This window comes from Rhipicephalus microplus, chromosome 3 (assembly GCF_043290135.1).
Source record: "Rhipicephalus microplus isolate Deutch F79 chromosome 3, USDA_Rmic, whole genome shotgun sequence".
Lineage (NCBI taxonomy): Eukaryota > Metazoa > Arthropoda > Arachnida > Ixodida > Ixodidae > Rhipicephalus > Rhipicephalus microplus.
In genome coordinates, this window is record NC_134702.1 from 53,985,709 (window position 1) to 54,000,223 (window position 14,515).

General features: G+C 45.4%; 1 protein-coding gene across 3 annotated transcripts in view; it reads left to right on the plus strand.

Moving 5' to 3' along the window:
- Window positions 1–14,515, plus strand: part of LOC142803737 (ras-associated and pleckstrin homology domains-containing protein 1-like) — a 74,674-nt gene that overhangs the window by 6,478 nt on the left and 53,681 nt on the right. For 2 of the 3 annotated variants that reach the window (XM_075889587.1, XM_075889589.1), the window contains exons 3-6: window positions 6,010–6,193; window positions 9,253–9,358; window positions 9,684–9,847; window positions 12,297–12,479. In XM_075889587.1, coding sequence (XP_075745702.1) covers window positions 6,010–6,193; window positions 9,253–9,358; window positions 9,684–9,847; window positions 12,297–12,479 — 637 coding nt within the window. The remainder of the gene's footprint in view (window positions 1–6,009; window positions 6,194–9,252; window positions 9,359–9,683; window positions 9,848–12,296; window positions 12,480–14,515) is intronic. The other variant, XM_075889588.1, reaches the window with a different exon arrangement.

The window sequence follows — 14,515 nt, forward strand, 5'->3', positions numbered from 1 at the left end:
AAGAAGTTGCGCTACTTTATGCACAGCATGAAAGAACAACTGTTCGCCGGACTTGTGCGCAATGCTCCAACTACCGTGGCCAATTTTATAAGAGAAGCCACTGCCATTGAGCGTGCTCTGCACCAAAGATCGAGGCAGTATGCTCGCTAGTCTACTACCACCCCAATCAACGTCGCTTCAGTCACTCTGGACAATCGGGGCTTTCTACGTGACCTGATCAAAGATATTGTCCGAGAAGAAATTCAGAAGCTTTGGACTCCTCCAGTGGATACACCAGGGACCGCCGTTGCCGCAGTCATTCGTGACGAACATAGGCACGCCTTTTCAGCAGCTGATCTGCGTCGCGAGCAGTGTCAAATGAGTTACGCCGATGCTGTCCGCCGTCCACCACCTGTCCCGCCTATTACGTCATACTACCAGCCACCTACAGTCGCACCTTCGTCGCAACATTTGCAGGAGGCTTTCAGACGTCAGCCCATGTCTCTAATGTCTTTATGCCACCAGCCTTACTCACCATCACAAGAGGACATGGGATGCCCACAATTTCGCAGAAAGGACGCTTGGCGCACTGTCGATCGGCACCCTCTCTGGTTCAACTGTATTGGTGCCGGCTATATAGCTCCCTATTGTTGGTACCGTGACACATCGCTTCCCCCGTCTCGGCCAGGGTATGACGGTCGTCGTGCCAATGCTGACTGCATTGTTCACCATGACAACCCTGGTTTTCGAGGACCTTCAATAACGTGGTCTTTCTATCGTGAGTCTCTTGCCAATCGCCAGCACAACTCCGCCCACAGGTAGCGCTCTCCATCCCTGCTCAGACATCGTCACCGAATCGACGTACTTTTGCTGACCTTCGAGGAACAATGTCGCCCAGCCTTTGCCGGGGAAACCAAAGGCGTCGACCTCTCGGTGTAAGGTCGCAGCCCGACCACAAGACGATAAAAAGTCCCCAGTATTGCCACTACAGAACGACTCGACGGCGACGAATACTAACAACGATGAAATGGGGAGCGCCGACCTCAATGTAATTATTGATGGAGAGCGAGTGACGGCCTTAGTCGATGCGGGTGCTGATTTTTCCATAATAAGTCACAAGCTGGCTGATCATCTTAGAAAAGTAAAAACGCTATGGACAGGACCACATATAAGAACAGTGGGTGGCCAATCGCTGCTCCCTACTGGAAGCTGCACAGCAAGAATCAGCATAGGAGATTCCTCTTTTGTCGCGACTTTCATAGTTCTCCCAGAGTGCTGCAAAGATTTAATTATAGTAATGGACTTTCTCATGGAGCATCGCACAATAATCAACATCCCGGACCATGTAGTTTGGTTTTACAAGAGTGCCCGTCTGACTGATTCTTCATCATAAGAGCACAAATCCTTTTGTCTCAAAGACCACAATATAGTCGTGCCGCCTCGATCATGTATCCTCGTTTCAGTAGCATGTGACGTATTTGACGGTGAAGGGGTCGACGACCAACTAACATAGCTGCTTTTCACTCGGGATTTCAGTAGCACGAGGAATAGTCAATGTCACCGACGGCCGAACGAACTTGCTGTTCACGAATCTCACCTCCGAGCGACGGCACCTTCCAAAAGGCACAACTATGGCTTACTTTGACGAGATAGCAGATGTTTGTGACTGCTTTTCAGCACTCGAAGCAACGCCTACACAAGACCGAAATGACCTAGCATCTAACCTTGACGTCAGCCCTACTTTAACTCAGCAACAGCGGGAACGCCTGCTTGGGCTGCGTTCCACGACTGTTTTGCGTCGACCTCAAAAGTTGGGCGGACGTTCTTGACCAAGCACCGAATCATCACAGAGGACACGGCTAGACCAATTAATCAAAATCCGTACCGGGTGGCTTCAAAAGAACGAGAAGCGATAAAACAGCAGGTAACAAAAATGCTTGAAGACAGCGTCATTCAACCGTCGAAAAGCTCTTGGGCGTCACCTGTTGTTCTGGTCAAGAAGAAGGACGGCAGCGTGTGTTTCTGTGTGGACTATGGAAAGCTAAATCAGGTTGCAAAAAAAAGACGTGTACCCGCTTCCCTGCATAGATGATTTGATCCACAGGCTTCGAAATGCACGTTACTTCTCTTCCACGGGCTTAAAGAGTGGATATTGGCTAATTGAAGTCGACCCCAGGAATCATGAAAAAACGTCTTTTGTGACGGCGGACGGACTGTACGAATTTAAGGTCTTACCATTTGGCTTGTGCTCCGCGCTTGCTGCTTTCCAGCGCCTCATGGATACCGTGCTCTCTGGGCTTAAATGGAAAACCTGCCTAGTGTACCTTGACGACGTCATTGTGTTTTCTACAACAGTTGACAAACACCTTGAACGATTGCAGGTGGTCTTGCAGGCCTGACGCTCAAACCGGAGAAGTGTCACTTCTGCTTTGAAGAACTACAGTTTTTTGGTCATGTCGTCAGTTACGCAGGAGTTCGTCCAGATCCCGAGAAAGTTGTTGCCATTACATAGTTTCCGACACCATCAGATAAAAAGGCAGTTAGCCGTTTTCTGGGTCTCTGTGCATATTATCGGCAGTTTATTCAAGATTTTGCACGCATTGCGTCGCCTTTAACTCGTCTCACGAGGGATGAGGTTGCATTTGTTTGGGGCGACGAATAGGATGCTGCTTTCAATGACTTGCAGCAACGTCTACATACGACCCCCATGCTTGCCCATTTTGATGAGACAGTCCCTACTACAGTGCTCCATACTGATGCCAGCAATGTCGGCCTCGGAGCTGTGCTTGTGCAGCGCCAGGACGACGAGGAAAGAGTGATTGCTTATGCAAGCAGAACTCTGTCATGCACAGAAGCAAATTACTCGACCACTGAAAAGGAATGCCTCGCCGTGGTGCGGGCAGTTATGAAATTTCGCCCATACTTGTACAGCCGCCCATTCAAGGTTATCAATGACCACCATTCGTTGTATTGGTTAACAAGTCTGAAAGATCCTTCCAGGCTATTGGCAAGCTGGAGCCTTGGATTACAAGAATTTGTTATAATGATGGTGTATAAATCAAGAAAACGACACACGGACGTCGACTGCCTGTCTCGATCACCCATAGAGTCCGCTGCTTCCCTTGATGAAGAGACATCGTTCTTCGGAATCCTCGACTCGTCAACCATCGCAGATCACTAGCATGACGATCCTGAGCTACTTGGCTTGATTAATTATTTAGAAGGACGAAGCCAGAACGTGCCCAAAGCCTTTGCAAGAAGACTATCGTCGTTCTGTCTGCGAAACAATGCCCTTTACAAAATGAACTTCTCGTCAGACAGGTCCACCTACCTGCTTGCTGTGCCTACCACTCTTCGTTCTGAGGTATTTATTGCAAGCGTGCCACAACGAGGTCACATCTGGACATTTAGGCTACACGCGCACACTGGGCAGATTTTGAGGGAGGTATTACTTGCCTAGACCCACCGCTGCCGTGAAGCATCATGTTCGGACCTGCCTCGATTGCCAGCGGCGCAAGTTACCTCCGACGAAACCAGCCGGTTTGCTACACCCTGTCCAGATCCCGACAACGCCATTTGACCAGATTGGAATGGACCTTTTGGGCGCACTTCCCACCTCTAGTGCTGGTAACCGCTGGGTTATAGTGGCGACCGATTACCTTACTCGCTACGCCGAGACAAAAGCCATCCAGAGAGGCACAGCTGAGGAGTTGGCCCGATTCTTCATAAAGAACATTGTGCTGAGAAACGGTGCGCCGTCGATCGTTATAACAGATCGAGGAACATGTGTTGGTGCTCAGTGGTACTATTCATCGCAAGTCGACAGCTTACCATCCACAAACCAACGGGTTGACCGCCAGCACCGACCTGAACTTGTGCACGTAGTGCGCATTAAGCCTTACGTCAGCGAGTGACTCTGCGAAGCACCGTCGCTTGTACAAAGTGGCTTTATGCACGAATGACTGGCTCAGCCATAGCATCGGGCCGATGTTCTTTTGGGGGCATAATATTGGGGGCATAATGTTTTACTGCTCCAAGTATGTCAAATCTCTATTTCACATGCTCTGATACGCATTTTGTTCAGCTCCAAATTTTACCAATATACAATCTCTTCTGCTCTGAAACAGGAGTTTTCCTGCCCTGAAAATCGCTCCAAATCCTAAATAGGCTGAACCACAGCTGTTTTTTGGAAAAGGGTCCCTGAAGTACCATGCGTACTGACAACATTCCTGTTGCATGGGCGCTCACTGGAAACACAGGTGGTGTGGCCTGTCACGTGATGCAGTTTGGCACCGATGCTCAGGAACACCATCTGTTATGCTACAGGACAGCTCTCTAATTAATTAGGCAATATAACAATTGATGTCTTACAGCAATATTTTAATGTACCTGTTTATTAATTAACACAATAACTCGTAAGCTATCTTTTTACCATATCAAGAGGGGCTTATAAACACTAACTGTCCACGTCTTGCATAAAAAGGAAGTTTACTATTACCAAGAGTTTGCACTAATAGTGGCCAAAAAAATTTCGTCATTTACACCCATTTCATATTGGGAAATTCGTCATCACACAATCTAAGCCATTATAATTAATTATTTCTTATGTCAATGTTAGATTGTGTCACTGTTGTGGTAGCATTCATTTTTGTCGATATATTTATGGCTGATTCTTATAGCTTAGATTTAGCTAGACGTAGTTGTTGTCTATCAAAGCCTCATTAACTTTTTCTTTATCCTCCGCATCTGCATGTGCGTTTCCATCATGGGCTGCTTCCTCTATAAGGTGACTCCACAAGAGATGGAACATGCATCTCCGGTCAATATTTTTGTATTGTCTGCTCTATTTGTATGTTGGGTGTGGACATTCAAAGTGCACGGAACAGAAAATTTTATTTCCAAAAAGACGCTTTCAGCACGGTAAAAAATATTTGAAATTGGGGGCACTGGATACGGGGGCGCAGGCATTCTGTCCTTTTTTGCCAACTTTAGTAGTTTCTGATTTCATAAGTGAACTTCATGCTAGCTGTAAACATAATGTCAAAAGCTTTGTTGCCGGTTTTGATAGGCATCATTGTAAATTACATTTGTGCTTACCTTATGCTGTGCTCAAAACAAGAAATATGAAAAAAAGGCAAATATGGCCCAAATAAAAAAAAAGTTAGCTAACATTGATGCACATTTGCTTTGACGGAGAAGCTTAAAAAAAATGTAAATTATATGAAAAAGCCTTCACAACGTTACTGAAAAAGATAGCTTTTGTACAGACCGCATAAAAGAGAAAATATAGTTGAAAACTGAGTTCTTTCAAAAATGTTCATTTTCAAGGAAAAAAAATCCAGTCTCGGTTCATAAGAAAATTTTTACTGGAGAGCGCCCATGTCAGTCAAACACGGTTTCAATATTCTATGCCCTCATTTGCTTTGTTCACGAGATAAAATGTGCGAAAATAGCCTCAACAGTGTGTACACGCTTTACTATCATTGCTGGTTATCAGCTTGCATTGTGGAGTAGACCTACAATTATAATTATTCTGCTGTAGCAAAGCTTTGCTTCGGTGGCTTGTCTTCACAAAAAAATTTATTGTCAGATTTTACTTGTGTCTAGTATGTGCGGGGTGGGCAGCAGCCCTCTAAAGGAATCGGGGAGCACCTTAATCTGAGACAGTTTCATTGGTGTTAATTGCACTGCTTCTATCGCACGGTCACGAAAAGAAACAGATTATCTTGCGCAATACCTTTGTACCATGAGCTCCTGTTGTGTGACAACATACATGTGCCTCGCTTTTATTGCGGTGTATGGGGGTGCATAGTGACTGCAAAAAGAGCCAAGAGCCCATGTTTCTGTGCAATAAACTCTGTTGAAGACCAGCGTTGTTACGGTCTCTTTTTGTTCATGTGTCTGCTTTATTTTTCTATTTCGCTTAAAACGCTAGAAATGCATCACGAGTTTCATCAAGCAGACATGGCTGTTGTCATGTATAAGAACACCAATTCGTGACATGGTGTCACAGTAAGCGATTGATTGCAGGTCTGAATGCAGCACCATGACAGCTTGTTCATCACGGCGCACGCGAAGCAGCTCGGGAGACGGCGCCTACAGCTCGACGAGCGAGGCTGAGCTTGACTCGGACCACGAGCTTGACCTGGACGCTGAGGTGGACCCCCAGAAGTTGCTGGGGGCCTGGCTTGGAGAACTTGACGCTATCCACCAGGTCAGCCACATGATTTATATCTTCAATGGCTCTTTAAAATGTTTTCTTTTCTTTTTTTTAAATTCTTGATCTATACTGAAAAAAATTTCCAAGTTCGTGAAAATTTGTGTTACAATTCTAAAAAAGCAATGTCATAACTTTCATGGTACGTTGGCCTTACAAAAGTGGATCATTGTCGCCTACCTGCTTAAATGCCCCACTTTTTGGGGGGGTTTTAAATTACCTCTAAACCACCTCAAGCTAAAGTAAACACACGTGTCATGTGCAGAATGCCACTATGATCAACGATGCCACATGTGGCAGCGCTACAAGGTGTGGGCATGCCAGAAGTTCCGAGAAACAATCTTTTCACCTCTTCGGGCTTCCCCATTTACGTGTGTGACGTCAACATGTTCAATCTAGGGTGCGGTTTGCAAGCAAAGCTGCGATTGATTGAACAAGAATCTGACTTTTGGTTAGTCTTCAAGCAGTATCCCACACTCCTCACTCTTCTTGCTCGTATTATGTGCGTGTGCACGCTCGTTAGTCAGCAACTGCGGCCCATAACACAATTGTCAAATCGCTTGCGGACTATCTCGACTTGAGACAACGGTGCTTTGCAGAATGTGGCTTGGTGTCGCTTTCACCAAAGCTTTCGCCTTCCGAATCGGCATGGAAGACAGTGCTGCTTGCGACCATTGCGGCAGCAATGAAACGATAGAGCACGTTCTCTGTCACTGCCCTCGTTACAGCGCGCAAAGCCGGCAGGTAGCTGCTGCATTAGGTCATCTTGACGAGAGACCCTTGTCAGAACAGTTAGTGCTTGAAAGGCGACATGATCTGTCTTGGCACAGATAATCAGTGAAGGCCTTATTGAACTTTTTTGAGCTCTCAACTGCAGGATGCACACTGTATCTTGGTCCTTGTAACATATGAGCATATGCCACCTAGTGTGTGCCTTTTTTCTAACCGTTTTATTGTTTTCTGGCAGCACAAACAGTAATGTAGCCTAAGCAGAGATACTATTAGCAAGACGTAATTGACCTTTATAAAAAGGGTGCTAGAAATAGACTACGAAGTGTTTTCTTAGAATGTTTTCTTGTACAAGCTGTGGGAGGTCTTATGGCAGCCATAAAATGGATGCACGGTCTTGCATGCAGAACCGGTTGATTGTTCCCACTTCGTCTTGCGAATAGTTCCCTTAGATAGGCTATTCTTTGTTGCTTTTTATCACTTGCTGATGTAGAAGTGCCATTTTGAGACTGGACAATGAATTGATTTTGGCATATTGGCTGCATTTGCTTGGGAGCTCAGCTATGATGTGGGTTGCATTGCCATCATAATCAGTCATGGTTGCGCACTCTGCCTCACTACTTAGTGGCTGTTCTTCGTCATTTTCTTCAGCTATTCACCGTTACTCTTGGGCAACTCGTGAACAAAGTCAATCTGCCACGGCGTCGCAGAGCCACGTGCGAAGTGCCCTTTAATTATAGTCAAGTCTTTAATAAGTCTTTTATTACATTATAGTCGGACCCTGCTGCAACGAAACTGAAGGGGCGCGGGAAAAATTTCGTTGTAGTGAAATTGAAAAAATATAGCCGATCTGAACTAGCAAAACAATGGAACGTTTATTCTCAAAATTCGAAAAATGTCCACTGCTTCCTATTCTTTCCCAGCAATGTCGCGACGTGATTGTCACCCATGCATAGCGATGCCGCGGTGAAAAGCACGCTCAAACAATGCCTAAAACCGCCTTTGTGAATGAACCAAACAGTTGCATTAACACGTTAACACCAGCAGCTGTCCGCCGTCAAAACGCCGACGGCAGCAGTGTATCGTGGAGCAGTGATTTATGCCTTATTTTATGCCATTCTTATCATCCATCACTCGCGGCTAGCTGATTTTGTTGATAATTCTGACAAACAGTTGCTCTGATTAGTTACAACACTGGCCAAGCGGGAACAAAATGATGAGCGTTGGAATCGAAAAAGGCATCGTTCCGCAGATGCACCCAGCAGCTGCGCGAAAGCAACCATGATCTAAGCAACTGAGCTTTAGCTTCGAATCATCTGCGGCTATAATGTAAACCCAATGTTTAACATTTTGATGTATTTTCAAGTTCTGAAAATGCACCAAAATGTTAAAGATTGGGTTTACTGTACAGCAATAAATATCTGAGGCTGGAATCGCATCGTGAAATTTCGTTGAAGCGGCATTCGTTGTTGCGGTGTTCGACTGCAGAACCTTTATTGTACAAATCTTGTTGGCTCATCAAAAATCTTCGTTCCGCCGAAGAACATGGAAGCCCATAGTGGGTTACAAAAAGAAGTATGGAGAGGCCCTGCCTTGATGCAGCAGTTGATTGATTGCCTTCGTGACTAAAGAAACATTCCTATTTATGCACTCAGTGATGTCCTCTGAAGTTGGGGTTGCCTGCCGTGTGGCTCTTGACGTCAATATGGAGTGCGTGCCCACTGAGGAAGGCGTGTATGCAGCTGCCTTTAAGGAGGAGATGCCGTAGACTTGTGAACCTGTATATAACTTCAGTGTGCCAAATTAGTATTGTACTGTATGCATAGCATGTAATGAAAGGAAATACTTTTTGGTATTGTTTCTCGGGGCTGCAGCATTGTCACAGACTGCTCTGGATGAGTTTTTAAACATCAGCGAGCATACTGGTTATTGTCATTAAATGACGTCTACACATGTGTGTAACTGAGGGACGAAATGTGCTGTGTCATGGCTCATTACCCCTTTCCAATCTTGCTAAGCATTATGACACCAGTGAGCTAAGGCAAAACCAAACCGGCGGTTAGCCAGCCTGCGCTTCAGTTCTTCTGACCCATGAGGGATTGCTATACCTTGCGGCCATGTGGGCAGTGCTTTTCTTCTCCTGTAGGGCAGTGCACATTCGTTTCAAGTGTTACAGTGTGAAGCAACATTACTGCAGCACTTTGGGAGCTAATGAGTCTTGGCCTGACCCATACTAAGCTTCCTGTCAACCATGATTCAACTGCAGAAATGAATGGTCTCGGTCTGATAAGAAAGTCTGCATGTGTGAGCCTGTTGTTTTGTTACAGGATCTGAATGGGCTGACCAGTTTTCCAGCTGGCATGGCGACTGACCCAGCTTTGATGTCCACACCAAGGCTCGATGGCTACCGCTTTTCCATGGTCAACTTGGAAGGTCAGTCGAAGCTGTTTTGCAAAAAACACAGCAATTCTCGCACATTTTTTTATTTCACAATTAAGAAAAATGTATTTTACAAATGATTTTTGTGAAAGAGCACTCTGGCAGTAGTTCCGGCGTAGTGTGTATCTGCTTCTCTCATGTCCTGTGGTTCGGCTGGCCTTTCTTCAAGTATCGTTAACCATCTTGCTCAGATATCGATTGTTGTTAATGGAAGTTGTTATTATTACTCAGGCTTGTTTGCCGAGCAGGAAAATATGACCAAAAGAACTTGGTTATTGCGTGCACTGTAACTTGTAACTTATGTTAAATTCGCATGCAGAGAGCCAGGATGTGGAGCTCGATGCCATCCTAGGTGAGCTGTGTGCCCTGGAGACACAGTTTGAGCGTGAGATCAAGGCCACTGCAGCGCCTCCTCCATCGTGCACTCCCACCGCTAGCCAACGTTCATCCACTGGCTGCTGCCGAACCAAGCTGGACTACCAGGTCCGACTATTGTTGACAACATTTTATTCCCCAGCATTTTCTGGGAAATCTGTTTCATGGGCTTGTCGGAATATTTGGTGCTTTCTTACGTCAAATTGGATATTATAATTCATGTTCTGTTGGATTCAAATTTTAGTATCTGGTGTACTTGATTATAGCAACCGGTTAAGGTGTTCCACCACACTTAACGGATCCGCATGAAGTCATGTGCACCCTTTTTAAAAATTTCATCGCGGTGTTTTCATGACAGCATGACTTATGATACCACAAAGTCATAACCACGAGCATTGTGGGTATTTTCCTCACTCACAGAATTAGAGCAGCAGGGTAAACCAGTACGTGTAATGGCTATACTACTGGAACAAAGAAAGTGGCATTAACTTCCTTATTGTTTTATGTTTAATTCTATTGATGCGATGTTACATGGACAAACCAGATGCTATTCGCTGCCAAATGCACTTGCCGGAATTCATTCAACGGCAAAAGGCATACTCTAAACACCATAAGTTGCACAGTACAATATAATTGAGGCATTCGATATGACATGTATCGCATAAAAAATATTCATTCCAAACATTGAACAACATTGTTGATGTCAGGGCTTGTGTTTGGCGGACTTTTTTAGGTCTGCGTTTCAAAGGTCTCGATTTGATAGATGCTATGTTGCGTTTGGTCTTTGGATCTGACATGCTGTGATCGAAGTTGAATTTGTCAGCTGCGACATTGTAAAAGACAGGAACAAACTCCAACTGAAGGGAGCGCAGAAATTCACTTGTCTTGCAAGCAGGCTAAACTCATAAATGCATGGTTACTTTTTTTCTTCGTAATTTGAGTGTTAATCACTCACTTCACAAGATCGCGTCATTGTATCAAGTGTCATTAAATTTAAATGCAGCTGCATGTCAAGTTTAGTGCCTCTACAATCTGTATAATTCATTGTACTGTGTTACACCTTGGACATAGTACTTAGCTCAATATTTTATTGATAACAGTTGTGGGGTGTCAAAAAAACTGCGATCATGGAACACACACAGTCATGCTACGAGCTCGTGGACATTAACTAATATTTTACGGGACGATGAGCTTGCCAATTGAATCTGAAAATTATCTGAACTATGATGACTTATAATATAATGCCAACAAAACATCAGAGAACATGACACACACTAACAACAAAATCCATACAATGTACTGCGTTCGTGGCGTCACCGTCGTTCATCTTTCCTCGGGAGTCCATGGGAATGAGCCACTGTATCAAACCAACGGACCTCCCACGAGTGACGTCCATTTGAGGCCATGCCAATCACTAAAAGAGATTGAGCACCTCCCCATGTGTGTTCAAACACATGGCCTGCAGGGCTTTAGAGGTGCAGCCCATGGCATCATACGAAATTAACTTTTGTGATTCTGCTGAATATAGTGCTCGCATTATTTTCTCTCCTATTGTAATTGACAGCACTTTGTTTGGGTAAGTTACAGAGACAAGACCAGTCTGAAGCATTTTTTTTTTTCGTGCGAAATTTTATGCGGTCAAGAAACTGAATATAGGCATGTACTAGATTTAAGTCATTGTGAAAATCAGTATTGCTACATTTTTTTTTTCACCTAACCTGATGGGTAATCGCTTTCAGAAATGACCCACATGTGGGAGCTGTTCTCTCAAATGTCAGCGTTAGGTGACATTTTCTGCAACCCTACCCTCTCCCTTTCCTGACCTTCCCTGCCCTGGCCCTTACAGGGCTAAATTTTGAGACTGCAGCCTGTTAGTTTGAGACTGCAGCCTGCAGTTTGAGACCCCTGCGCTCTATGGGTGTGCCCGTTTCGATTCTTCTTTCTTCTGGTCAAGTATAAATAGAAACATCGAGGCACTCTTTGGTCGAGATGTTCGTGGTGCTGTTAATCCTAAACCAATCAGTCAATCAGTATACCCATTCCTCTGAGGTTCACAGTATTGCAGTGATGTGCAACAGGTGATTGGCAAAAGGCTTTCATTGCTTATTATTAGGCATGTGCGGATAGGGAATATTGGGTTCGAAGCAGATTTCGAAGTGCATAATGATTTTGGTCGAATAATTTGATTGAATGATATTAGATGCATTACTTGAATAGTTGTGCTAGCTCAGTATTCTAGGAAGGTTTACTTTCTAATTTGCAACATTTTCTTTTCCCACCCCAGACTCATTGCAGCCTCGGTGATCATTGCAGCCTCGGTGATTGGTCTGAGTGAAACCAAATTTATTTACTTTAGGGCACTGCTTTGGGGAAATATTTAGGTTATGGGGTGAATGAGTCATGTTATGTACCATTGGTGCTATCAGTTTCTGCCTCTGCACAGTGTCATGTTGTAAGTGCGGTCCGATTAATAGCGTGAGAAAAGCATGCAACATGCTACTCTGCTACCAGTATATGCCAAATTCTGGTGTCTTTTTGTGCTGCTTGTTTGCAACAGGACGGGACCGTGTCTACAAATGGAGGGGTCGTTGCTCGGACAGACAGCCCTGACAATGACTCGGCGTTCTCGGACAATGTGTCCATGCTCTCCTCCGAGTCCTCGGCCTCGTCCGGCGGTGGAAATAATGCCCCACGCACGGAACCAAAGCCCAACTCTGGCCTGGCATCATCACCTTGTCAGGTATTACCGTGGCATTTTGGAGGGAAACCTGATGAGGTAATCCATGTGTGTGTGTTGGTTTCAAAATACAGTAGACTCTCAGTAAACGGAACCTGAAGGGACCGGGAAAATGTGTTACATTTAACAGGAGTTCTGTTTACTGAGAGGTGAACATGAGTGCGAATACAGGCCCGAAACCAAGCAATGCAAAGGCAATAGTTCCGTTTAACAGATTTTCGTTTACTGAGAGTCTTCTGTACGCATTTACTTTTTCTAGTAAAATGCTGTACTTGCATAATGAACACACCCACATCTTTAGTCAATAGTCGGATTTCTCCCACATTATTTAATTAATCCACTCCGAACTACGACCCCCTGCAGTCCTTCAATGGCCGCACTCACTTTCCTATTTCGCTCTGTCTAGCTAATGTGATGTGATCCGAGTTCGGGAGCATTTTTGCTGTAGACATTGCTACAACGCTCCATATAAAGTCTAAATTGACAGCATCGCCCTGCACGACGTATGTTCTATGTGTGAGTTTTGAAAACATGCCAAGGCTGCCCATGAATATTGCTCGCGCAGAGAGGATACACCCTAGTCGTCTTAAGTTGGGCAAAATGTTCATGGAGATAGGCGTAGGCAATGAGCACCTCCTGAAGGAAATGAGCCCTGTGACAGTTGCACAAGTTGTCTCCGATACCTTTTGGGGCAATCGGCAGACGGCGTTGTATGTATTGTGCTCTCATCGCTAAGTTTACATTGAAGCAGTGATAGGGATGCTGCGATATCAATGCTATGAATGAGCACGATTGCGCTAACACAATAGTTCCACCTAGCAGATTTCTATTTACTGAGAATCTACTGTATTTACTCCAACCTTTGGTTAACACAACGGCCAGTCTGGCCAATGTACCGTGAAAGCTCGTTATTTCACACCTCATTAATTTGAAATTTTGGATAATTCGAAATGGTCGCCGCAGTCCAGTCCGCAGTGCATAGGAGACCATGTGTAAAACGATCGGTTAGTTCTAACAGAAATTGCTGCTTCTATGGATAATTCGAAGCACGCGCCGCCGAACGTCATCATCGTCAAACACTTGTGGAAGCTTTTACGGCCGAACGATAGGTGGCACGACCGGTTTTTTCGAGCTTCAAGTGGCCTCCGAGCAAAAGTCGAGCAAAGTATGGCTTCCAGAATCCAGGGAGCAATTTTTTTTTTTTCCGTAGCCCTCCCGCTATCTCAGCGCCTGGTGCCACTTGTATACGCGGGACCCGCGGGACGCTGAGGAGTCGGCGGAGTAGTTCTAGCAGTCCTAGGCCGCACCCGGCAGCGTCACTTTGTTCCTCGAGCACGTTGTTCGTTCATGCCGTCAAGCCGTCTTATTCCGCATCAAAGTTGCAAGATGCCGCGGGGAAACTACTGCGCAAAGACTGTCAAGGAGAAGGTGGAGATTTTGCGAGAGGTTGACCAAGGGAACTCGAGCAAATACGAAATTGCGAGGAAGCACGGCATACCTTTGAGCACGTTGTCAACCTACATACGCAACAGGACGGCCGTTGAAAACGCCTATGAAGCTGAGGATTTTGGCGCCAGTCGAAAAAGGCTAAAGACAGCGAAGTTCCCGGAACTGGAGTCAGCTTTGATTATCTGGGTTAAAGAAATGAGAGCCCAGAGTATCGCATTGAGCGGCCCTATCATCATTGCCAAGGCAGCCGATTTCGCCCTGCGCTTGGACATTGAAGACTTTGTCGCCTCCGAGGTACGGTTTCATCGTTTCAGGGAGCGGCACAATCTCGAATTCCGCACGTTATCCGGCGAGGCCAAGGAAGTGGACGCCGAAACATGCGCTACTTAGAGAAGCGACACCCTGTAGCAGTAGTTGGAGAGCTACTCACCACAGGATGTGTTTAACGCTGACGAGACAGCGTTATTTTTCAAGTTGCAGCCAGACAAGACGATCACCTACAAGGGAGACAGCTGTGCCAGCAACAAGCACAGCAAAGAGCGTGCCACTGTTCTGGTCGCCGCAAATATGACCGGTACGGAAAAGGTCCA